Here is a 24,005-nt window from a genome sequence, read left to right as displayed (position 1 = left end):
CAGAAAATGTGGCTGTCCCCCATACTTCAGGAGTCATAGATTTGTGTGGGCTGAAACATTAGAGTACATACTGTGTTTCCCCGAAAATAACACTGGGTCTTATATTATTTTTTGCTCCAAAAGATGCACTAGGGCTTATTTTCAAGCCCTGTCTTATTTTTTCATGTACAACAATCTACATTTATTCATGTGCAAAAATATATATTTATTCAAATAGTGTCTTGTCATCTACTTCTGGAACATCATGATAACTCTCCAAACCCCAAATTCTGTTGTAACGGGCATCCTAAATGCGCCCGTCTGGCTGACAATCTTAACTGGGGCTTATTTTGGGGGTAGGGCTTCTATTAGGAGCATCCTGAAAAATCATGCTAGGGCTTATTTTCCGGTTAGGTCTTATTTGCAGGGAAACAGGGTAGTTTGGGGCTTGTGGACTGATCAAACAAATTGATTTGGCTTGTTGAAAGTTATATTTTCAGGGTTGCTAAACATACTGTTTTGTATGTATGTTGTTAGCCTCTCTGAGCAATCTGTGAGGGAGGGTAGAATCTAAGTTATATAAAAATACAAGGCAGGACAAGTATGTGTGTGTTTCCTGCTTTCTTTTTTGCCCACACAGGCAGCATAATTAGTCCTAAGACAGACAACCAAAACAGTTTGCAAGAGCATGGGCTGACAGCTCACATCACACCCAAAATTTGGGAGTTTGGCTCTTAACTTGCCGTGCAGAAGTTTGGAAGTAAAAACTTATTGAAACAACTCCGCTTGCTGAAATTCGTCTGTTTTTGTTTCTCACTCAGAACCTCGTGTGGGATTTGAGGTTCCTTTCAATGGGAAAAGTGCACATTTTAGAGAGGGAAAAAAGCATCGTTCAGACATCAAAGTATGCTCTTTTCTCCACTGATGAAAGCATGAAAACATGCATTTGAAATGCGTATTTCAAAAGAAAGCGTGTCTCTTTGAATGTGCACCTACTTTAAAGGCAAACACAAGCTCGGGAATTTGCAAACATTTCAGCAAACATGAGCTCCCTTTTGATTTTGGGGTTGTGATAGAGACATTTAGGAACAATTTGGAAACTGGAACAGAATTCTCATAGAACCTTCATGGAAATGGGGAGGGTGGGGGAGTGGTGGAGGCTTAAAACACAGAAGTCTGAAAGTTCTCCTGGATGTCTTGACTCTTTCTCCCGCCTGCCTTTAGGCCTTTTGGCCAACAAGATGGGGCCTGCTGCATCCCAAATGCCCTATTTTTTCCACCAGGGTCTCATAATGGCAGAGCTGGTTCACAGTGGGTTGCAAACTTACTAATTTCACGTTTCCAAATCACAGTGCAAACCAAAACATAATTACCCTTAGAAACCACAATTGTGCTATGGACTTACCCAATTCAAAAACTTCCAAAACTATGCACCCAAAGGAAAATAATGTTTCAGTATGCATTCTGGTAGAAAAACAGTGAATTTTTATTCCATTAATGCATTTATATCTCACCTTTTAATTCTGGCAAGGAATGCAAGCTCGTTTACATGGACTTGTTCCTCTTCCTCCGTATTTTAACTTCACAACAACCCTGCAAGATGGCTTAGACTGACAGGCAGTGAGCGCCCCAGAGCCCCCAGGGAGCTACAGGGCTGAGCAGGGACTGCATCTGGATCTCGCAAGTCCAGTCCAACATCCAAAACACTACTGCAATTGCATCAAATCATGTTTCTTGTTTTCTGTACTTTTGCAACTATTAACTTGATTAAAGAGTATTATCCATCAACATTGCTGGATGCCAGAAAAGCAAAAAGCTGTGTGGAGTGTTCGGAGCTTGCACATCAAAAGGAGCAAATGGACTGCGGCAGAGACAGAATGCCAATTTGCATCTGCGGTTACCACAGTAGCACCGACTTCTCGGCTGTGCAAATCAGACTTGGATGGAGAGCGTTGGGTGCCTTCCGTGCAGAGCGGCCAGCCTGGGCAAAGCTCCTTTACTGTCAGCAGCTGCCTGGAGGTTTGTCCGGGGCAGGTTCCCCTGCCAGCTGCTGCTCTACCACTTGGGGCCGTCCAGGACGAGAGGCATGAGGTACTCCGAGTGGCGGACCCCGAGGGAGTACGAGGGGGCTCGCGGCCGATGGGCAGTCACCTTCTCTGGGCTGTGTGCCCCCGGCCCCGGCGTGAGGAAGCTCCTGGTGGGCTCTTTCAGTCTCCCCAGCATGGAGAAGGCTGGCGGGCGGCTCAAGTAGACCCCGAGGTCCGTGCTGGCGTAGTGCCCGGGGCCCGGGGTGCGAGAGAGATCTTCGGCATGGCTGCCCCGCACGGTCCAGCTGGAGATGCTGAAGCTGGGGCTGGAAGCCTGGCTGGGCACCCTTGGCCCCAGCAGCGAGGGGAGGCTGTAGCTGTTGGGCGCGGGGGTGGCATCCACCCGGCGGGGCTTGGTGCGCGCCCCCATGGAGAAGGACGGAGGCCTCCGCTGGGAGGGCGGAGGGGCCCTCTCCGGACTGTACGTGCCTGGCCCGGGGGTGCGAGGCAGACCTGGCGGGAAACACACACAGCTGAGCCGGGGCTCCGGAGTGCAGTGGTCAGAGCACAGGCACGGACCCTCAAGGGAGGAGTGGGCGAAACCCCCCCTCACTGGGCAGTCACGCCCCCTCCAGCTTCCTGGCATTGCCTCGAAGATGGAGACACTGCAACCACAACCGTGCAGAACCTGGATCATCCTGCTGCCTGGGCCCACTCACAATGACTACCCTGGTTTGTTACCCACGAACAGCTCCATTGCTAGCCCAGCAACAAGCTGCAGGGCCGTTCATGGTTAACCAGTCTTGGTTCCTGGGAGGGCCAGGTTCAGACAACACGGGTCAGCTGCTGCTCAGCCCCAGGACCCCGGGCTGGGCAACATGAGCCAAGTTTCTCCCAAAGATGCATGTGCTCAGCATGGACCTCCTTGCGCCTTCCCTGCTAATTTTCCCTGGTGGAACCACACGGAACAAAACAAGGCCTGCCCCAGCCGGGCCTTGCCAATTCTTGTGTCCGAAGCACCTCTCTCCCCATCGGAAGCTTACCTGGAGGTTTTGCTCGTGCCAGCATGGAATAGGATGCCCCTCTGGACCTGCCAAAGCGCGTGAGTTCTGGTTCCACGTAATAGCAGGGCCCTGGACTGGCGTCTTTTGAATATACTGAAAAAAAAACCAGAGGAGACACCAGAGGCATTGCCCGGGATACAGTGAACAAAACCAGGGCCGTTCATAAACAGGGCTGCAGACAGCAGCATGCCCCGCACCGGTTGTGACTGGGCACTTCAAGGCACTTTAGTGCTCTCCCATTAAGTCTATTGCACTCTGAGCAGAAACTGGCAGATTAGGAGCTGGGATGTTGATGAGATATACAAGCATCTACCAAGCCACCTTCACAGCAAACATGGCGTAGGTGCCTTGGGCCCCCTGGTAGCCCCCAGGCCCAGGGGCACCTTCACCGATGCTGCTTTGAAGAAGCCCTCATGGCAGTGAGCCCCATCTCCCAAATAGTTTTGCCATCACAGAGCACTGGGGAATGTTCCTTGCTTGCTTGCTAGTTGCGAAGTCGTGCCCAACCCATTGTGACCCCATGGGCAACATTCCTCCAGGCCTTCCTGTCCTCCACCATCCCCCGGAGTCCACCCAAGCTCACACCCACCGCCCCAGTGACTCCATCCAGCCCCCTCATCCTCTGCCTTCCCCTCCTTCTTTTGCCCTCAGTTGTTCCCAGCATCAGGCTCTTCTCCAGGGAGTCATTCCTTCTCATTAGGTGGCCAAAGTATTTGAGTTTCATCTTCAGGATCCGGCCTTCTAGAGATCAGTCAGGGTTGATCTCCTCCAGGACTGACCGGTTTGATCGCCTTGCAGTCCAGGGGACTCGCAGAGTCTCCTCCAGCACCACCATCCAAAGGCTTCAATCCTTCGGCGCTCAGCCTTCCTTATGGTCCCGCTTTCACAGTGATACATTGCACCCGGGAAAACCATCGCCTTGGCTATGCGCACTTTTCTCGGCAGGGTGACATCTCTGCTTTTTATTATGCTGTCTAGACTTGCCATCGTTCTCCTCCCAAGGAGCAAGTGTCATTTAATTTCCTACAAAGCCCCAGATAAAAGCTGCAAGGGAAAGGAGCCCCTCCTGACCTAGGAAGCATCAGGTGTCCTAGTCTGCTTGATCAAGTCCTCCCTGTCTCTTTTCCCACAACAAAAGCAGGACCACAATTAGAGCAAAATACCTATGAAATGTTTCCCAGTAAGGCTAAAGCATCTAGCATTGAAACTGCAGGGAAAGCAATTTGAGCTCGTAGGAAAGATCCTGCAAGGTACATGATGTGAAAGTGCCAGCCAGAAAGACAGAGAGCTTATCCAGATATCCAGGAGATGTTCTGGCACACTGAAGATAAAGCTCAGTGGACTCAATGTTCTCAGTCCTTTTCAAACAATATCCGTTTAACTGTTAGGACAACCAAACAGCCAAACCAATTTCAGCAAAGACACAGCTGGTTAAATCATCAGACATAAACACCATTACCTCATCAAAGGCACTTAAGCACCTGGGCAGCTTAACTAACTTGGAGACAACTAACTTCTAACTTGGTGAAAAAAGAGGGCCGGAGACTCTCAGGCAGACCTGGGTCCTTATGCAAAGGCAGAGTTAGGGTCTGCTCCAAATTTGGTTGGAACCCTGATTCTGGCAAGGGGCTTTTTTATTTATCAAATGCTTATCAAACTCCTCAGCCAAAATGTTCCCTATCCAGCTTACATGCAATCCATGAAGCAAGGTAGGGCTTAAACACCCCGACTTTCCACAGATGCCACACACAAGGAAAATGGGAGGAGGAGGGAAGAGGAAAAAAAGGGCAAGAACCTCATCAGGGCTGGCAGAATGACCCTGCTTCATTCTCTCACCTCCCTCTCACATTCTCATAAGATCCAGTCTGCCTGGCCAATGGGCAGACATGATGGGAGTTGAAGTCCAACAACATCTGGAGGACCACAGCCTTCCCCCCTTGCCGAATTTGATCTTCAACTACTCACAACTATTGTTGAGCCTCTGGTGGAAGGAGTAAGCTGGACTGGTGAAGCGGGTGTAGTCATGGTGGGCAAATCCAACCGTTGGAGGCAGGCTGTAGCATCCAGGTCCAGGGCCTGTGGCAAGGTGCAGAAAAGACAAGACTTGATATGTGGTAACATAAGAGGAAAAAAGACCAGGAAGGAAGAAGAAAATGCAAACTGGGGCACTAGGTTTTCAGAACATAAAAGCAGCTGTGTTGGGTCTGACCGAAGCCCATCTAGTCCAGCATTTCTGTTCATGCAGTGGCCAAAGGAAAACCAGCAACAGTCCTACCCATGCTTCCCAGCAACAGGTCTACTGGGAACACTGCCTTGATCCTGGAGCCAGCAGAGCCGTACGGAAAGGTAGCCACGCACAGCCTCCCCTCCCTTCAGGTACCGGTCCAGTTGCCTTTTAAAGCCTTCCAAGCTGGTGTCCATCACACTTGGGAAAGTCCAAGGCAGAAGAAGAAGAAGCTTGACAATGTGGTGCCTCCACAGCTGCGAGTTGGGCCAGAGCTGAGCAGTCCTGGCTCCAGTCCTTGCTGTTCAAAATGAAGGGCTGCTTTCCAAAGGAGAGCTTCTGGTAGGGGAAGGACTTCAGCCTCTCCTCCTGCCTGATCCCTCTACCTAGAGCCAGGTAGAGGTTTTCTCCCACGCAGCCACAATCCCCAAAAGGCACACAAGCGGCCCGTGCAGTGCAGAACTGTCCCCTCCATGTTTAGGCACCCTAGCCCCTTCCTAAGGGTTTAGACTCCAGCCCTGGCAACCCCTGGCCAGGAGCCATGCCAGGTTTGCCCATGACTAAGCCTGGCCTTCTACTTGCAAAGCAAGGGCTCCCACACTTTGACGCACCCCTGTGGGGGCCAGGGTTGGCCTGCCTGGGCAATCGCCAAGGGCCCATGTGTGAGCAGGGTGCACGGACAGAATGCCAGGTGTCTCTCCTTCTGCTCTCCGCTGCAATCTGCATGCTCCCGGTCTCTCGCTCTGGCCCAGATTCCAGTGGTGAGGAGGAGGTGGGGGCAGGAGGCACAGCAGCTCCCTTCCTCCCCGGTTCTCTGCCCCCCAAGCAAACACAGCTATGAGGAGGACATGGTGGAGAGACAGAGAACTTGAGGAAGGCGTCTTGGCCAAGGGCAGCTCAAAACCTGGCCCAGGTGCAGGTTTCCCGCCCTCTGTGCAAACTGCCCCCGGCTACGAAGGTGCCTGCATGTGCTCCGTACCCGTCTCGTGAGCAGCGATCATTCGTGCTTTCTTCAGCCCAGCATCTTCCATGGCGCAGCCCCCACCCTTCCCGCGCCTCTGCTTCTCGCAGACAGGCCTCCGGTGGCTTAGGCGCAACCTGCTTTGCACCGGAGGGGAAGTGCAGCCGGTTCCCTCGCACACCTGCACCAAACCAAGGGAGGGAGACAGGCAGTGGGTGCAGGGCGCCCAGGAGAGCCAAGCTCTTCAGAAGTCTGGAAAGGCGAAACGCGGCTCAGTGTGTGTGTGTCGCAGATTCTGGAAATAAATGGATGCACTGAAAGAAGATACACAGCAGGTGGCCAGAAGGGTTTTGTCTGTGTAAATGATGCTTCCGCCCCTTTTGTCTCTAGGGGAACAGCTAGGATAATCCTGAGGTGGGAGCTGTAGCCCTGCAGGGGTACCTAGGCAGGATGCTGCCAATGCGCAGACGAAAGCACAAATACTCAGTGTTTGGATTTGCCTAAAGCAAGCCGACTTGGAGTCCTGAAAGCGGGAGGAGGCAGGCGGGGCCAGGCTGGCTTCCAGCTTGTCAGACCCAGTTCATATTTTACTCCGTGGTAACTGAGAGATGGACGAAGCGTTGGTGCTGGTGGCTACAAAAACAGATCCTTTTCGGTGTGGCTCCCGGTTTGAGGAATGCCTTCCCCCAAACAAGCTCACCTGGCACCTGCATTATGATCTTTTCCGGCACCAGCCCACATTAATCGTTTCTATTCGAGTAGCCCATTGAATGAACTTCAGTTTTCAAAAATTCAAGAACAGGCTCGTTGTTGCTTTTTCCTCCTCTTCCCTCCCAGCCCCTTTTCCTTTTGTCATGCCTCTTCGAATTACCTCCCCCACCAACCACAATTTTTATTGAGCAGCAAACCGCCCAGGGAGTCTCGTTCGGCAGAAGGTTGGGGTAAAAGTGTTTCTACTCGGTCAGTATTTCTATTCTTGCACTGTGCTAACAATCAAGTTCGCATTGTGGTAATTAATAGACCGGAAAGAAACCTTTTCGGGTGCCATCTCTTCAGCCGTTAGCATGACAGCCCGCCCCCCGCAATTTATTAGGAAAAAATATGCTCAGAGGCCATGTGGTAGGCTCTGCGCGCGAGGGGCGGGGTAGGAAGGGAGGCACCCGGACTGGCTGAGAGCAGTGGGCGGGAGCTAGAGCGGATTGGCTCGAAGAGCCGGCACGGAAGAAGAGCTTGGAGGCGATTGGCTAGGGAAGGAAGGGGCGTGGTTTAGGATGAGGAACCCGGGAGGAGGGGGCGGTGGCTTGAACGCAGGTGGCGGATGGCTGGAGCTGATTGGCTGATTCAAGAAAGGGCGTGAAGGTAAATAATGAACTCGACTGGCCTAGGGCGGAGGAAGGCGGCGCGAGGATGAGAGGAGGCGGGGCTGAGGAGGATGCGAGAGAGCGGATTGGCTAGTACAGGACGCGGGGGCGTGCCAGGCGTGGCGGCGAGAGCGAATGGGCTCATGAAGCGGCTGCCGCGTCCTTCGCCGTGCTTCGTGCGCATGCGCGGGTGTGCGGACGCGGAAGTGCCCTGCGCGCGGGGGGGGGAGGAGGGGGAGCCGCCGCCGAAGTGGGCACGGAATGAGTGCGGGGGCGGGGCCGCCTCACAACGGCCCTGCGAGGTGGGCCGCCGGTGGTGTCTGCCGCCCCGCCCGGCTTCTCCCGGGGTCTCCGCCCCGCGGCGCCTTCAGCCCCGGGGAGGCGGAGACGCGGGATGGCGCGGGCTCCCGCTCGGCTGCCCGCCTGCCCGGCGCTTGCAGGCGTCGCCCGGCCCGGCCCGGCCGGCGTAGGTGCTGCCGGAACCTGCGCCTTCCGGTCCTGGGTCCAGCGCCCCCTCCCACGTGCTTCCGGGACCCTCTCGCGCCCTTCCCGCCCCTCGAGGGCGTGGGCCCTGCTTGTTTCGGGACGGGGCAATCGCCCCTTCCCGGTGTCGAGGCCTGCCCGGCGCCAGCTTCTTCCAGTTCGCTCTGGGGTGAGGAAAAAGGAGATCTCCGGGCCCCCTGGGGTCGCCAGGATGCCGGCCGGTGCCGCTGGCGGGGGCCTTGGTATGTTGACACCCCTGAACCCTGGAGGTTTGCCTTCTGGCCTTCCTGCAAGACACCATGCGGGCTCCCCACCTAGAATCGTAATTATGCAGGCAGGAAGTATTTGCAACTATGCCAATTAAAGCCATTCCCAAGGAATGTCCTTCCCAGGCTGCAACCATTCTGTATGCGTTCTCTCTCTCCTCCCTCACCCCATGTCAGCTACTCTGGGCTTTTGGAAAAATAACTGAGAGAACCCACACGATCCCTCTTGCCTTTAGTGTGCTAAATATTTAAGTCAGCTGTCCTAAACCATAGCTCGGGCTGATCTAGGTTGCGGGAAGTTCTGCAGCCAAGCGGCATCGCTGGCTAGAATCGCCCGCCCGCGGATGCTCCTGGCATCCCCACGAGCAGAGTGTCGTGGTGTTTTTTCACAATTGGTATTGTGAGTCCTGCTCAGTGTTGCCCACGGCGGGGAGGGTGGGAGGAAGGGTGAAAAGGGAGATGGAAGGAAAACGCCAGCGGTGGTCTTGTGGAAATGGGCGCGGATAAAAACTTCAGTGTGAGTCAGGCTTTACTGCTGGCGTGGAGACGGTGTGCTCTGGGTGGTGAGGAGGGAGACCCCAGCCCCTTGCTGCATGAAGAGGACCAGGTGCGGGGAGGCTGGTGGCAAATGCACCTCACTCTGGAGCAAGTGCTGACATTCTATCTCTCCGCCCTCTCCCATGTTTCTCAGAGACAGGGAACAGGGGATTCCCATGTCACGGCACCAAATTTCCTGGAATTCCATGTCTGGGGGATGCTGACAGCCCTGCTGCTAACTGTGAGTCTGCTGGCTGGAGGCAGGAGACGGCATCAGTGGGGTCAAGAACAAGAAGGCCTCCACCTCACTGTGTGGGACCCCCCTGTGTGAGCTGACCCCCCCCCCCCGCTGCTGCACCCTCAGGATGGAACCAGACCCAAGATTTTGTCTTGGCACCCTTCTTGAAAAAGCCAGTGGATGGGTCTTCAGGAAATAGGTTGTGGACTAGTAACCTCAGCGGGCTGATTTGAAAGCCCAGTGCTAAGAGCTAAGTATGCATGTAGGATGTCCGTAGGGTACTTTCCTCTTTTGTGTATCCTTCCTGTTTTCCCTATGCTCCACCAAATTACTTCCCTGTCCTTTCCTGCAAGAGCTGCTTTGCAGTGCTCCCCGCTGCCCCATGGCGACCCGGAGTATGGGCTCACAGCCCTGGCAGGAAGCAGCTCCCGGTCTGAGCGCCACTGATTTTACAGGAAAACCCAGAGGTCAGGAAACGGGCCCATCTCGGAGCGTCGGAAGGCTTTGCCTCCTGGGGCAGTTTGCACGTCTCTCTGTGTACAGCATCCCCTCCAGTGGTATCTGACTGATCGGATTACCTGGGAAATGAGGCTTTTCACAAGGAGTTGATTGTCAAAGGTGTTGACAGCGTGGCAAGACAAAAGCAACAGGAGGAATAACGAGGCAGAATGAAATTCTCTAATCAGAAGCACTTTCAGTTTGCAGAAGGGGCTGGATATCTCGCATGCATCTGCCGGTATCCAGTTGTCAACATAACTTTTTCTGCTTCCTCTCTAAACAGAAGAGGTGATTGTCCGCAGGAATTAAGATGCACTTTCTCCTTCCTGTATTCCTAAAAGTGGGTGCACAGGGAAGACGAGGAGAGCAAACTAAACCCGGGCCGGAGAACAGTTTGTGCTCCTGCTGGCGGGGTTTGGGTGCGGGGGCGCCTCTCCAGCAAGGGCCCAGATCCAGGAGGGAGCGCACACACACGCTCCATGAAGTTTGCGCTCCCTCGGGGGCATGCATGGACCACTGCGTAACCCCCAAACCACTGCTCAGAAGCCGCTTGGGGACCCAGCCGGCGGGGCATTGGAGGCTCTTGGGCTGCTCCTGCGGGCTTTATGCCAGACCTTTGCTCCACACGCTTCCTGCAGGGACAGGCTGGGCAAGGGGTCAAGGTAAGGGGATGTTCACCCAGGCCTCCCGAGTACCCGGCAGGCTGCAACAGTCAGGGCGGATTGCAAGCCTTCTGCGTCCTGGTCCGCAACACGGCTTGCAAAAGAGATGGCGGAGTGGAGCAGCCGCGGAAGGATCGTGGCCACGGTCTGGTCAGGCGTTCAAACACCTCTCCCTTAGAACCAGGCCTGCTCTGAAATACAGGTGGCTCAGCTAACCCCGAAAGGAGGGACTTGGGGGGTGGGGGGACAGGTAATGAAAACCATTTGTGGGCTATTTTTTAAAAAATATCGTGTCTAGACCATGCAGCAAGCAAATCTCTCCAGGCAGTTTACAGTCTTTTGTAAAAACAAGACCAAAATATAATAGAACACTCAACAAAAATTCCACTAAACAACCATTTAAGACAATTTAATGGCCAATATCTGTTTTCTCTCATGTAGGTGCTAGGAATAATCACTTGAGAAACAGCTGGCGGAAAGATGCTCTTCCGCGTAGCCTGGCTTACACCCTGTAGGGTTGCGTCCTGTCGCCGTCTGTCTCGGGCTGGGGGCCCTAATCTGGTTTCGAGTTCCGGTTCTGAAAGCCTGCAGCCTTGGGAGCTGGGACCGTGAAGGCCAAACTTAAGCCCACTTCCCTCTCGGCTGATATGGGAAGAACAAGGTCCCCCCACCCCCAGAGGCCACAACCGAAGCTTGGGGGGAGGAAGGGGTGTGCCAGGGCGTGGGCTGGGCCAGTGGCTTAAGGCTATTTTTGTCATCCCCCCAAATGCCTCCCCACCCCCTGCTGGAAGTGGTGTCTTGATAAAGCACATGGTCTCCTTTCCACACAGCAGAGGTGTGGGGCACCAGCCCTTCGTGCTCTTGGGGCCCCAGTAGCAACACCTGGTCGGCCCAGAAACCATCTGGCTGTTTGCAGCAGATGCGGAGAAGCCTGTTCAAAGCCGCCACACCAACACGCACCTGCCCTCTCACTCGCTGTAGGGTCCCTGCATCCAAAGAAAAACAGCACAAGGAGCCACCCAGGATCAGATCTGGTGCCCGGTCGCTCCCTGCCCCCAGCCGGACTTGCTTCCAATTAGTCACTTCGTCAGTGCTAATGAACCTCCCAGCAGGAGGAAACATCGCATGAACCCTCGGCTGACTCCATGCTCTAAGCCGATCATTAAAACTTGAAGACCACCTTGCTCAAGTGAAGCGTTTTCCTTTTTTTTCCCGGGCTTCAGCCGGAACTGCTGCCAATTTCGCTAATTGGAAAGCCTGAGTCAAAGGGGTCCCTCTGGTGCTTGTGTGCTGTGGGGCCGAGAGGGATTTGGCCTCTTTTCGAGAGGGCGAGAAGTGTGTGTTTTTCTCACTGATATGGGACGGGGGGCCCGACGCCATCGGGGATCAGCCCAGATCTGCATGCCAGGCCGTGGAACCTTGAAAATAGGATGAGGGCGGGAAGCCGGTCTGAGCTTCGGGGCTGGGTTTTCCTTGTGCGCTTTCCATACCGGGAACAGAACAAGTTGAGAGGAAAAACGTTTGTCAATGGCAGAGATCAAAGCTGGCAGTCGCAGCCACCCCGGGCCAGCGTGTTGGGTGTCCCTCTTGCGCATTCAGCCATGGTTTCGGTGCCTAGGCTGTCGCCCACATTTCCTGGGCCAGGTCCCCATTGGGTCCTCCTCTGAGGAAGAGTTAGAGCCCAGTGGGGGTGGGCACCTCGTTCCAGCCTGGCTCCGCACTGCAACAGGGCCCAGCCGAGAGAAAGCCCCCGCTGCAGCCGCAGGAGCTTGAGGCACACGCCTCCCAGGCCCAGGGAGCAACCCCGCAGGGGCTCACCAGCCTACAGCACGGGTCCATTCAGAAGGAAAGCAGCTCCACCTGAGTACGGTCTTGCCCAGAGCACAAATAACTGAGCCCCGGCGGGGCTGGGAAGGCTCTGGCACAGAAAGGCTCCAGCCCGTGTCCAGCCGGTGCTGGGAAGAGCACTTGTCCTCCTGCACCAGTGTTTCCCCCTTGCTTCCTGGACCGGGCGTTGCGAGTCCGGGCTGCGTATCTGGCTCCCCCGTGTTTGAGCTCTGCCTGCCCTGGCCTGGGCCCTGTGGGACTGACCCCCACGATCCCGAGCATCTACCTGCTTTGTTACGTAGAGAAAATTTCCCTCTTTCCCGCCGCCGTGCGTGCCATCGCTGCAGCTGAAATGGGCCCGAGGGCCTGTCGAGGCGGCAGGGCAGGGCAGGGCTGGGACGGCTGTCCGTTCCCAGGAAAGACGATTACAAAAAAGGAGGAAGCGCCTCTCCAGAAAGCAAAGCAAAGCGCTGTGAGGAAGCCAAGTTGTTAATGAGACCTACTGACCCGTATTGAGCGGGAGTGATGGAGAAGTGGCTATTAGCCGAGAAACAGGGAAGTTAAATTGTTATCCCACAGCAGAGCAAGGCAGAAATTCCCTTGAATCAGGGCCAGTGTCCTGCGCTGGGTGTTTGTAAGGCCATGTGCATGACCCAAGTAGAACCTGTATACACAGGGCTTCCGTTCCCATTAGGAAAACACTCTGCTGCTAAATGGCCCATTCATCATCTTGGCATCCAAAGGAAAGAAACTGCAGACCCCTTTGCAGCCGTTTCCGACTTCGTCGGGGATTTTGGAAGGCCAAACGTTCTCGTTGAGGGTTAGCAGAACTCAACTCGTGTCTCTTTTCCGGCAGTCTATCAAGCTGGAAAAGTTCTTCCCGGCATGCCGAGTTTTTCATAGGCACCTGAAGCCTGCCAAACTGAAAATGCCACCTTCGTGATGTCATCTGGTTCTTTAGAAATAATACTTGCAACATTATTTGCAATGATTATAAATGCATATAATGCTTATGAAGAAGCAGCCTTTATTTCTAGATTATGATTTCTGAGTTGCCCTTAACCAGTGACTTGTGGCACATGGTTGTGGTATCAGTTGAATCGGCATGTCTGCCAGGACAACACCTCAACCAACGTCCTTGAGTTGCAAGCACAGCGATTCCGTCTCAGGCCCCCAATTTTGTATTTCCAAGTGCGATACAAGAACAGACAGTCCGACTTCTCTCTCCTTCCAGGGAGCACTCCCTTCTGGGATTTAAAACCTCTGTTTATCCTGTTGCTCAACTTCTGGTGTGCCTTTCCATTAATATTGAGAACGATCATTAAATGAAGAAGGAAAGAAAGAAAATGGTAAATGGAGGGCAAGCTGACCCATCCAAGCAAATTGGTGTCATTACAATGGAGATAAAGAAATAATGGGGAGATTTAAAATACTTTTAAACAACAGCTGTTGCCCAACATCTCTGCACAGCAAAGCCTAAAATTGGAGGGAGGGCCAAGCAATTTTGCTCTGCTCTTTTCACCTGAGCGGGTGCAAAAGCTGTTAGCCACCAGCCACCTGCGCTCACTGAGGTGTGCGACTTCAGTTTTGGAACATGGTTGCTGATTGCCGTCAGGCGGGCAACTATCAAAGCCAAACTGCCTCATCATCTCAAACCTATTTTTGACCCCTGCTTCCTGCACAAATACCACCTCAAACCAGCCAAGTAAAACAGTGGCAGGCGAAGAACATTTGGGAGGCTTTGAATATGAATGAGTCAAACTCGGCAGGTGAACAACTGTAACTTTAGGAAGAGCTAATAGTTCTCCTTGTTCCCGGTTTGGAAGCCTTCCAAACTTGGCATTTGGTCTAAGAAGAATCGCTCAGGCACGTGGCAATGTCCCCAGACCTGGGGCTGAGTTGTCGGATGCCGGACAGACAGGCAGGGAAGCAAAACTTTGCCTCCCGGTCCTTCTTTCCTGAGTTGTCACTGGTTGAGCTTTTCTGCCTGGCCAGCTGGACCCTTCCAGAGGCGGAGGAAGAGGTCTGCGGAGGCATCAGGGGGATATTTCCATCCTGGCCTCCCCTTCCCATCTGCTGAAGTAGCACCCTTTCCCTCTTCTCCAAGCTTGTTCTCCCCACCTGGGAGAACTGCCAGCATAGGTCTTCCCAGGCCGGCTGTGAGGCAGAGGGGGCGCAACTCCACTCCCCCCCTCCGAGGTGGGGAAACTCTCTCCAGCTCTGGATCTGGAGCCCAAAAATCCTAGGGCCCCTAAGCAGCTCACTGGGGGCCCAAGGACTTTTTCCTCCTTCAAGTTCCTTTCATGAGCCAAATATTTACTTGTTTACTTCAAAGGAAAGCCAAATGTCATGTCTCCAAAAAGAGGGAACAGGAGGCTTTTGCCCGCATTCCAGAGGGCCTCAGCCTGGAATTTGGGATCCTCTTCCCAGCCTGCCGGCAACAAGACGTGCCCAGCCTGTCCTTCTGTGCTCAGTGGATATTGACATTGCAGGATGTGACCCGGACAGTGCACGGTGCCACTGATCACGCTTCAAGGCGGCACGGCTCTGCCTCTCGAGTGTGTGAGTTTCTGGCGCCAGCAATGGCGGCTCCGGGTCCCGGGATTTTCCACCCTGCTGCCGCACTTGGCCTCCAGAGGCTGCTTTCCACCCTCGGGCTAGAAGCCCCCATCCCCGGCCATCTGTGTGGGGTCTATTGTTTCCCAGAAGTGGGCCCTGGACCGGCACTTGGAAAGGGGACAGCTGGCCTTCCTCTTCATGGCTGCCGCTTCAGCAATTTTGGCCAGAAATTGCTTAGCCATCGCCTTGCTGCCTGTTTGGGCCTTGGGACACGGGATGCCAGCCATGACGCCTCCCCCCCCCCCCCCCCGCCCCGGCCGTCTGTCTTGCCAGATTTAAAGCCTGAGGAAGGAGCCGCAGATTCCAGCGCTTCCTGCCAGGTGCATACAAAATCCTCGCCTACCGAACCTTGAGCTTCACCACAAATATGCCAGGTAGGCTGGGCCAAGACATTATCCCTGTGCTGCCTTCTGTGCATGAACAGGAGGGGCTGTATGAAGCAGAAAGAGTCCAGGAAGCAGTTGGGATCCAGACTTTGCTGAATGCAGTGTCCTGGCTAAGATTGTGTGGCCTAGAGGTGGGCACTGGGCTGAGATGGGGGAGAGCCGAGTTCAAGTTCCTCCTCACCCCTGGGGCTCACCAGGTAACTTGGAGCCTATTGTGGATTCTCTGCCTGGCTTACCTCACAGGGCTGTTGTACAGCTGAAATAGAAAGGGAGGCCATGTGAGCTCTTGGCTTCTGGGCAAGAAGAGAGGAAATGCAGGACAGAAATAAAAATAAAAACTGGGTAACTTCCCGGTTCGATTATTGCAATGTCTCGGCCAGGCACCAGTTCAGCACAACCACTGCCTCACCTGGAGCAGATGCGAACAAGAGGTAGAGCTGGGTGTCATCAGCGTACTGATGACTCCGCAGCCCACACCTCTGGATGGCCTCTCCCAGAGGTTTCATGTAGATGTTGAAGAGAAAGGGGGACGGAATAGACCCCTGCGGAACTCCATGGCATAGCTGCCATGGTGCAGAGCCATAGTCCCCCAGCACCACCTTCTGGAATCGGCCGTTGAGATAGGAGCGGAACCACTGCCAAGCAGTGCCTCCGACCCCCAATCCCACTAGCCTATCCAGAGGGATACCATGGTCGATGGTATCAAAAGCCGCTGAGAGGTCCAGGAGAACCAACAGGGACGCACTCCCCCTGTCCTTCTCCCTGCACAGGTCATCGTACAAGGCAACCAAGGCCATCTACATCCCATAACCAGGCCTGAATCCAGACTGGAAAGGTCTGGAAAACTGACCAGATAATCCGTTTCATCCAAGAGTGCCTGGAGTTGCCCACCAGCACCCGCTCCAGCGCCCTGCCCAGCAATAGGATGTGGGCCACCGGTCTATAATTGGTGGCCACCTCTGGATCCAGGGATGCCTTCTTCAGGGTGGACCTGATCCTGGCCCTCCCTCAGAGACCCCCTGGACCCAGGGACCAATCCCATGACTGGCTCTCGTGAGTAGCCAAGAGGGCAAGGGTCGAGGAAGCAGGCGGCTGGGCACACCATCCCAAGCATTGTGTCCACTTCCTCCAACCCCAAGAACGGACGCTCATCCAACGATGATGCGCCAGAAGCAGATTTTGCCCGCAGCCCGCTGTCTATGCAGCCAGTCCAGTGCTTGCACGTGGACAGAGGTAGGGATGGAGACCAGGGGCTGTTTGGGGAGCTGAGTTGGGGCTCATGGTGCTACCAACTATTTGGGGTGCTGGCTTTCTCCAGCCCCGGAGATGGGGGAGCAGGGGTTTCGCCTGTCCGCCGGCTGGATTGTCTGCAGGGGTGCTAAGCTACTGTTGGTGGTCATAGCCTTGTGTTGAAATGTTTGGCTTTATTAAAAATGTTAAACAATGGCAATCCATTAATAACCTGCACCCCAAACCTCAGGTGATGTCCTTTTGAGGAAATTCAGCCAAGAGCTGCCCCCACCCCCCGCCACAACAAAAGTGTCTCCTACTTAGAAAAGCTTCAGCAAGGTGCTGGACGCCGCCCCACCGAAGCTTGGCCAGCATCGGTCTCTTTCTTTCTGGGATGCCATGAAATCCTCCACTACGGTCCTCCCACCCTTTTCCCTGTTTACAGAAACCCGCTTGAACCTGCTTCCCGGGTGGATTACGATTGATTGCCTGGATTGATCCACCGATACCATCTCCGCAGAAAGCACCAGGCTCGGATCAACACCCAAGTGGCTTTCTGGAAATAGACAACTTTGCGCCGCCAGCTTTGTACGGGCGAAGAGAGGTCAAAAGGTTGGTGGAAAAACCTCTTCCAGAAAAGCATAATCCAAAGAGATAGCTCCTGGCTCCTGGCTGGGGTGTTTTTTATCTCTGAAAAATATGTTGCTTAGGGGATTTTGTGGCGTGCTTGTCCAAGTGCTGACTGGGGAGCTTCTTGAAATGGTGTTCTGGAGTCTCTGGACCTCCCAGCAAGAAGGAAGGAAATCAGAGGTGGGGCGTGAGGCTTCCAGGAATGCAGACTTGGGGAATACTGAGCCTCTGGGATGGGCAGCTTGGCTCTGAGTCAGCAGTTCCGTGTGTGGCTGAATGGATTATGGGATGCCGGTCCACGAGGCCAGTCTTGCTGCTCCGAGCGTCTTTCCTGGGGGTCCTATCGAGGGGGTCTTGACGGCCCCAGTCTCCTACCAGAGCAGCTGACCAGGCATCAGAGCCACGTCTTCGCAGGGCAGAGATGACGGCTTTGCACACAGCTCAACGTCCGTTCTGCTCCCTCCTGTACTGAGTGCATGTGTGAAAGGCAGCAACACACAACTGCACACATGAATGCAGGCCATACACCGAGATGCACAGAAAAGTACCCCCAGGCACAGGAAGGAAACATGGAGAGAGACACAAATCTCTCATTCATGCACTCAGGACGGAAGGGAACGACATCCAGCACGCACAAAGCCATGCAAAAAGTTCCCCCGAGAGAGACAGGCAGAAACACCACATACAGGGAGACACAAAAAAGCCACTCGCAAACTCGCTGGAACAGAACACACTTGTGAACATGGACAGTGCAGAAAGAACGTGGGTGGAGAGAGAGGCAAAGCATGCAGCCCGTGAAAAGGGACCGGAAGGGTTTCTGCCGCTCGCTTCTTCCCCACCCCGGGCTCAGCCGGGGCCCCTGTGGTGGAGCACGGGGCACATTGGACCCCCATCCCCCCAGCATCCAGGGGGCGTGCGCGCATTCCGAGGCTCTCGGCACCCCTTTGAGCCGGGACCCTTTTCCTTTCAGAGCTGGGCACTCTTCCACCTGGGCATTCTCGAAGTGCCTGCCTTTCAGTTTGGTTGCAAGTGCATTCGTGTTGCAGATGCAATTGCGGCAGCTGATGCATTATGTGAAGTCCGAGAGGGCTTCCTGAAACGGGGTGTTTCTGCCCTTGCGGTCAATCCATCTGTCCAGTTCCATATGGATTTGGGAAGGTGATCGGGATGGCCTTCCTGTTCCTTGCCCGGAACGATGCGGCACAGAGCAGGGAAAGCCACTGGAATCCTCCATGGACACAGCCCCCGTTTTAATTTTGCATTTATTTTTCACCCTTCTAGGGTAATAACTTATCTTGCTTTCAATAAATCACTTACAGTTTGAAATAAAACTTGAAAAAATTAGAAACAGGAAAAAAAGCAGAATTTCTCATCCCACTCTAATTTCAGATGAAAAATGGGATTTGTTTAAAAAAAAAAAAAAAAACCCTTTTAAAATGCATAAATAAGGTCTTGCCAGCCTATGCATGTTTCAATAGCAAAAAGCCCTATAATCACATACATTTTTGGATGGAAGGAGGTCTTACAAACCGATGCATGTTAGGACTCCCAGCATGCCCCAGACAGGATGGCTGACCAAGGAATTCTGGGAACTGTGGGACTTTTTCCTAACTGACTGTGCATTGGGAATAATAAGTTACATGAGGCTAGATCTCAGCCGAAGGTTGGGACGGCACTTTTTGGCGGCTGGAGCAGCCGAACAGTGAAACCAGGTACCCAGAGTGTCGGATCTTCACTGGCTGAGGGTCCTTCAAGACACGTTAAGAGCTGCTCCACGCAGTTCTTACGCTTTGGAGAGCTTTCCATGTCTCCGTCTGTTTTGCTCTGCACATAATTCAACACTTCTTGTCTGCAAGCAGCTGCCGCACTTGTGGCACTTCAAAATCGGAAGAATCTTGACATGATTCAACATTTCTTAAAACATCTTTCGCAGAGAAGTTGTTGAATTTGAAAGGAAAGGCCTGAATCCAGATGTAGTCCCACTTCAAGTGGGCCACACTCTCTGACTTACCTGAGGCTGGACTAACTGGGATCCAATGGATTTCAGGGCCTCTGTGTGAGACAGGATTGAGTCTAGGTCCGTCTTAGTTTAATCAAAACAAACTCAGGCCTGAGGGATTGAGTGGGCTTAGTCTGATCCAAGCACAAATCCCAAATAAATAGAATAGGATTGGTCTGCCCAAAAAGAGATTTCTGGCCACTCAGGAGTTAATTGCCTCCTGAAAAAGAAAGCACAATTCCTCCGGTGCTATTTTTAAAAGTCTCTTTTTGGAAAAATGCCAGAGCCACACGCTTTGGGTGGGCGGGAATAATTTTCCCAGGCTGTGGGATGGAAGGTGGCTGGTCCTTCATATATAAGAGGGTGTCAGTGTGCAGGGTTTTGAGGCAGAAGGAAAATTGGAGACTGCCAAGTCACCATGGGAAGAACTGGGCAGAGGAGAGGAATTGTCCTGGCTAGCAAGTCTGCTTCAAGACAGAGCTGTGCACACCTGGCGAACGACCCCAAGCCCCGCAGGATGGCAGTGATCTACCTGGCAGCCTGGCTGCCGCATCTGGTTTGGCCCTGCAGTGGTAAGCTGGACTTCGAAAATGGCACCAATCTCTATTTTTTTAGAAAGCCACACTGTTGAGGCAGATTTTGATTTGTTGCTCTCACCCCTTGCCTTCTGCAGGATGGATTTCATTGGACTGGACTGAGAAGTGTGTTTATTTCGTTTCTGTATCTCCTCATAGCCGAGGCTCTCTGAGCTGTTAAAAATCTCAAGCTGTTAAAAATCTCGGAGGTTCACTTTCAGCGTGGAAATTACTGCTGCCTTATGCTTTCGGAGGCAACTCTGAGGGACAGCGGCAATGTTAGGGCAAAACATACGACTCTAAAGAACAGTTTGAAAAGTTTAAAACATTTTTAAAAAGTGCGTAAAACAGTGCATATGATCTTAAAGGGCTGGTGACATGCACTGTTTATCAGTGTGGTTCACTGAAGGCAAACAAAGTGGCATGACTCTTTACTTATGGTACTTTTATTCTGCCCCTTAGCCAAGGTTCTAACAGCAGGTTGACAATCTAAAATGCACAGCATCAAAGGAAAACAGAAAACAAAGGGTTAAGGCAGGGGTGTTTCACAGCAAAGTTCCAAGCTTCAGGCTAGGATTTAGGTCTGCCTGTTTTGGCTCTGGCCCCACCTGTGGCCCTTGAGCGGAACAGGGTGACCCGTGCTAATGCGGGACTCGTTTTGCTCTGCCACCAGCAGGTTCGCCCAGGGTCCTGCTGACCGTGCACCCTCGGGAGCCCCTGGTGGAGCTTGGGGGCTCTATCCAGCTGGCCTGCGCCATGGACTGCCCCAACGGGAAGCTGCAGTGGCTGGGGCTGGACACCGACCTGGGCAACGTGGTCTCCAACCAAACGCACAGCATCCTGACCGTGGCCAACGTGACCATCCCCATGGCGGGCACGAAGCGGTGCAGCGGCCAGTGCCGCCGGGAGCACAGCCTGGCCAAGGTGGACCTGCGCGTCTACTGTGAGTTCCTCCGGTCCCATCCTCCCTCTTGCTGGCCTCCCGTCCTTCTTTCACCCGCTTCCCTCTCTTCCTTGCACTCTTGCTTTTCCTTCCTTGCTCTCCTGGCCCCCTTTCTTCCTTGAAGTCATTCCCGTGTTTCCTCCCTCCCTTTCTTTCCAGCGTGCATCCCACAATGCCAAGCCACAGAGCCCCTCCCCACCCGCCGTGCATGCAAGGCACCCCAAATTCCTGGTCGCACCTGAAACCCAGGAGCCAGATTCCAGGACCCCCAGATCACCCCTATCCCCAAAAAGCAGAAGCGAAGCGCTTTCAGGGCCTGGAGACAGCTCCATTCCTTCTAGGCACTCCTGTGCGCTCGGGTCTGTTGGAAAAGTTCAGCCACAGGGGCAGATGGTCTTGTTGTGGGCGCAGGGAGGGCGTGGCACAGGGGTTGTGGGCAGAGAAGACAATCCAGGCAATGGGGGCAAAAAGGAACGAGCTGCTCGGGGAGCCTGGGCTCGCTTGGCTGCGCAGCCACAGCTTTCACCGTCTGTGCCTCCTTCCTCAGCGTTCCCAGACACCCTGCGCCTGGACTCCGAGCCAAGGAGGGCTGTAGCCGGGCAGCCGGCCCACCTCAACTGCTCCATGAGCCGCGTGTACCCGGTGGACGACGTCACACTGCAGTGGTTCCGGGGAGCAGAGCCTCTGGATTCCTCAATGCAGTTCGAGGAGGAGGAAGAGCAGCTGTTCGTGATTCAGTCCATCCTGGAGGTCCCAGAAGTCACGGCAGGCGAGGACTACAAATGCAGCGTGACTCTGCAGCTCGGCGAACGGAGGCTTGAGCGAGAGGCAGCCATCTCAGCACACACGCCGGGTAGGTGCACAAGCAGAGCTGGGTCCTCCTGTCCCTGAAGTGCAGGCGCAGGACGGGCACGTGGCGATGTGCTCTCGGCAGCTTGGTTCCTCACAACAACCCTGTAAGGTAGGCAAAGCTGCCGGTCAGGGCTCGGTGCAATGTCCTGCAGGGAACTCTGGGGCAGAGCACACCCCGCACCACTCCCCAGGCCGAATGCGGAGGCAAGAGAGAGGGTGACATGAGCAAAGACACGCACGTTCTCTTAGGCACGGATATCTGGGCTTCTGATGGATGTGTGCAAATTCTGCGACAGCTGACAAATTAGCAGAAAATATCTGGGACCCACAGCCTCAGAAGGCCGTTGTTGGTCTGCCGCAAGCCACAAAGCACAGTGCAAGCTTTTGTGTTCTGCGGGATGCTTCAGCAGGCAGGCAAACAGCCCTGCTGACCGTCTCCTGCCCTTTCTCCTCCTCACTCCCAAAGTGGAAGAGCCCAGAGAATAACGTGCCGTTCGGCCAACCCATCTCATTGCCTTTCCTTAGCAAGAAAGCGAACGATTCCCTTTCAGCCCCGCTTTGGTGAGCAGAATCTCAGCAGCCTCAGATTAACTCACGGCTTTGCTGGTTTCCGAGGAATCACTCAATCCGAGTCGCTCAATTTAGCAATAAGAGCTTACGCTGCTCAACCCAGCACTGAAAGCTTGAAGGGGTCACAGTGCACATTTCCTAAAGTTGCAATGATGCTCCATTTGCAGCGACGGACGCCGGCACCTTCGAGAGGGTGGGATCGAGCCGCCCAGCCACCTCGCCACCTCCACCCACCAGCAGCCAGACTGGCTCATTTGCAGCAAGCACCGACGGCCCCTCCCCACTTCTGCCCACCGGGGCTGCCACCACCACCGAGGCTCCGATGGGCACCGACGGCTCCTCCAGAACCTCTCCTCCAGCCGAGAAACCAACCTCAGAGGAGCAGGCGACCTCTCCACGGCCCACCTCGACTTTGCCCCCCACGGTGCAGACCTCGGCCAAGCCCGCAGTTTCTTCGCAATGTCCTCCTCCAGGGGACCAAACCCTCGACACCATGCGCCCCTGCCAGCCCGAGATCATCCTCACTCCCCGCCAGGGGAAGGTGGGGGAGTCCTTCCGGATCACCTGCTTCACGAAAGGGTGCAGCGCCCACGTCAAGATCCGCTGGGTCGAGATGCCGCTGGCCCAGACCCAGTACAGGCTGGAGGAAGACACCGGCTGGTCAGCCCTGGTGGTCAAGCGTGCCAGCGTGGAGCACCAGGGGGTGTACCGCTGCGTCACAGTGGCCAGGGATCCCCAGATGGCGACCCTGAAAGTCGTGGTGTCCCGTGGTGAGTGGGCCGGTCCACCTTGTGAAACACAGACACAGAGCGAGGCAGAAGGGGCCTCCTGGGCCATCTAGTCTGACCCCGGCTCCAGCCAGCTCCGCTCATGACATGCCTACTGGGCTGGCTGAGCTGGAGGAATCCGGAAGGAGCAGACTCAGGGTGGGAGGGAAGTTCTCACCCCCAACAGAGGGGGAAATACTCCTGCTCATGTATTCCATGACTGGGGTCCAATCCGTACCCAAACCTGCCGTGTGCCTGCAGGCAGAAGGTAAAAAGCAAGGTGGAGTTCGCAAGAAGACGCCAGCCAGCAGCTCTTCTCGCACCCAAATTGGCGATATTCAAAAACTGGGGGGGGGGGCTTCACCCTCCCCCCCAGCAACTGGAAGAGGTTGTCGACTTTGCCGTGCCCGAGGGGCTACTGAGCCCCAGACCACAAGGGATCCCTCTTCCCGGCAGCTTTGATCGAGCTCCGTAGAAGCTGCTGGGCCACTCAGCACCACACCACAGTTCAGCACCACAGATAGTTCAAGACTGATCCTGCACTTGTGCCGACTGGGCAAGTGCCTGGTCCTCATGAAGGGAAAGTCTAAAAATACGGGGCTTTTCCCTACCACAAGCCTCCCAGCCTGAAAACATTTTGGCAAGGGTCTTAAGGGAAGGGGGGATGATCCCCCAGCCCCTCTTAAGTGGGAAATAGCTTACCATCCAAAGAAACAGAAATGGCCGAGATTCAAGCCTCTCACTTTTGCTTTGCACAACGACTGACCACACTCCTTTTGTGTGTCCCCCGCAGCTAGGTACAGGTTGGACTCCATCATCACCCTCGGGACTGCTGGCACTTTCCTGGGGCTCGTCGTCGCCGGCTACGTCTCCTACCGCCTGAGGAAGTGGCGAGGACGCTAAAAGCTTCGGCCCTGGCACAGCCTCTTGCTCCGATGTTGCGCTGTGTGGGGGCAAACCAAATGCATCCTTGTGGGGCTGGGCCTTCCAGTACTGAGGGTCCCTGCAGGGGCGGCCCCGGAGCCCTTCCCTGTGCTTTGCGGGGGGCCCGTGGTGTCGGCTGCCAGAAGGACATGTCCCCTCCACGTCCTGCCTGTCCCCGTCCACTGGCCCCTCTCCAAGGTTTGCATTCTGGGAAAAAAAGACAGCTTTGGCCACGTGGAAAGATGGGGAGAAACTCTCATGGGACTCGGGGAGCCCTGTGTGGGACTCCTGTGGAACTGGCAGAACGAGGAAGCGTCATGGTGTGGTGGAACGGAAAACATGCCGGAGGCTCGGGCAGGAGGCCCGGGCTGGGCGAAACTTTG

The 24,005-nt window shown here is 54.6% G+C and overlaps 1 protein-coding gene across 1 annotated transcript; it reads right to left on the bottom strand.

Moving 5' to 3' along the window:
* Nucleotides 1-2,034: 2,034 nt before the first annotated feature.
* ODF3L2 (outer dense fiber of sperm tails 3 like 2) lies at nucleotides 2,035-6,325 on the bottom strand. The gene is made up of 4 exons (XM_044455910.1): nucleotides 6,274-6,325; nucleotides 5,036-5,146; nucleotides 3,050-3,163; nucleotides 2,035-2,519 (listed from the first exon to the last, which is right to left on the bottom strand). Exons 1-4 carry the CDS (start codon nucleotides 6,323-6,325, stop codon nucleotides 2,035-2,037), a joined length of 762 nt encoding a protein of 253 aa, XP_044311845.1.
* Nucleotides 6,326-24,005: the final 17,680 nt, after the last annotated feature.

Source organism: Varanus komodoensis, unplaced genomic scaffold (genome assembly GCF_004798865.1).
Source record: "Varanus komodoensis strain SLA01 unplaced genomic scaffold, ASM479886v1 scaffold80, whole genome shotgun sequence".
Classification (NCBI taxonomy): domain Eukaryota; kingdom Metazoa; phylum Chordata; class Lepidosauria; order Squamata; family Varanidae; genus Varanus; species Varanus komodoensis.
Note: the sequence above shows the minus strand (reverse complement) of the source record. Positions and strands in the feature narration are given on the sequence as shown.

What these genes read in the sequence shown, in the direction of transcription:
- ODF3L2 (XM_044455910.1), bottom strand. Translation starts at nt 6,325, where the DNA reads ATGGAAGATGCTGGGCTGAAGAAAGCACGAATGATCGCTGCTCACGAG. An exon ending in GATCGCTGCTCACGAGACGG is followed by an intron (nt 5,147 to 6,273) that starts GTACGGAGCACA and finishes ACCTTGCCACAG; the next exon opens with GCCCTGGACCTGGATGCTAC. An exon ending in CCAGAGGCTCAACAATAGTT is followed by an intron (nt 3,164 to 5,035) that starts GTGAGTAGTTGA and finishes TTTTTTTTTCAG; the next exon opens with TATATTCAAAAGACGCCAGT.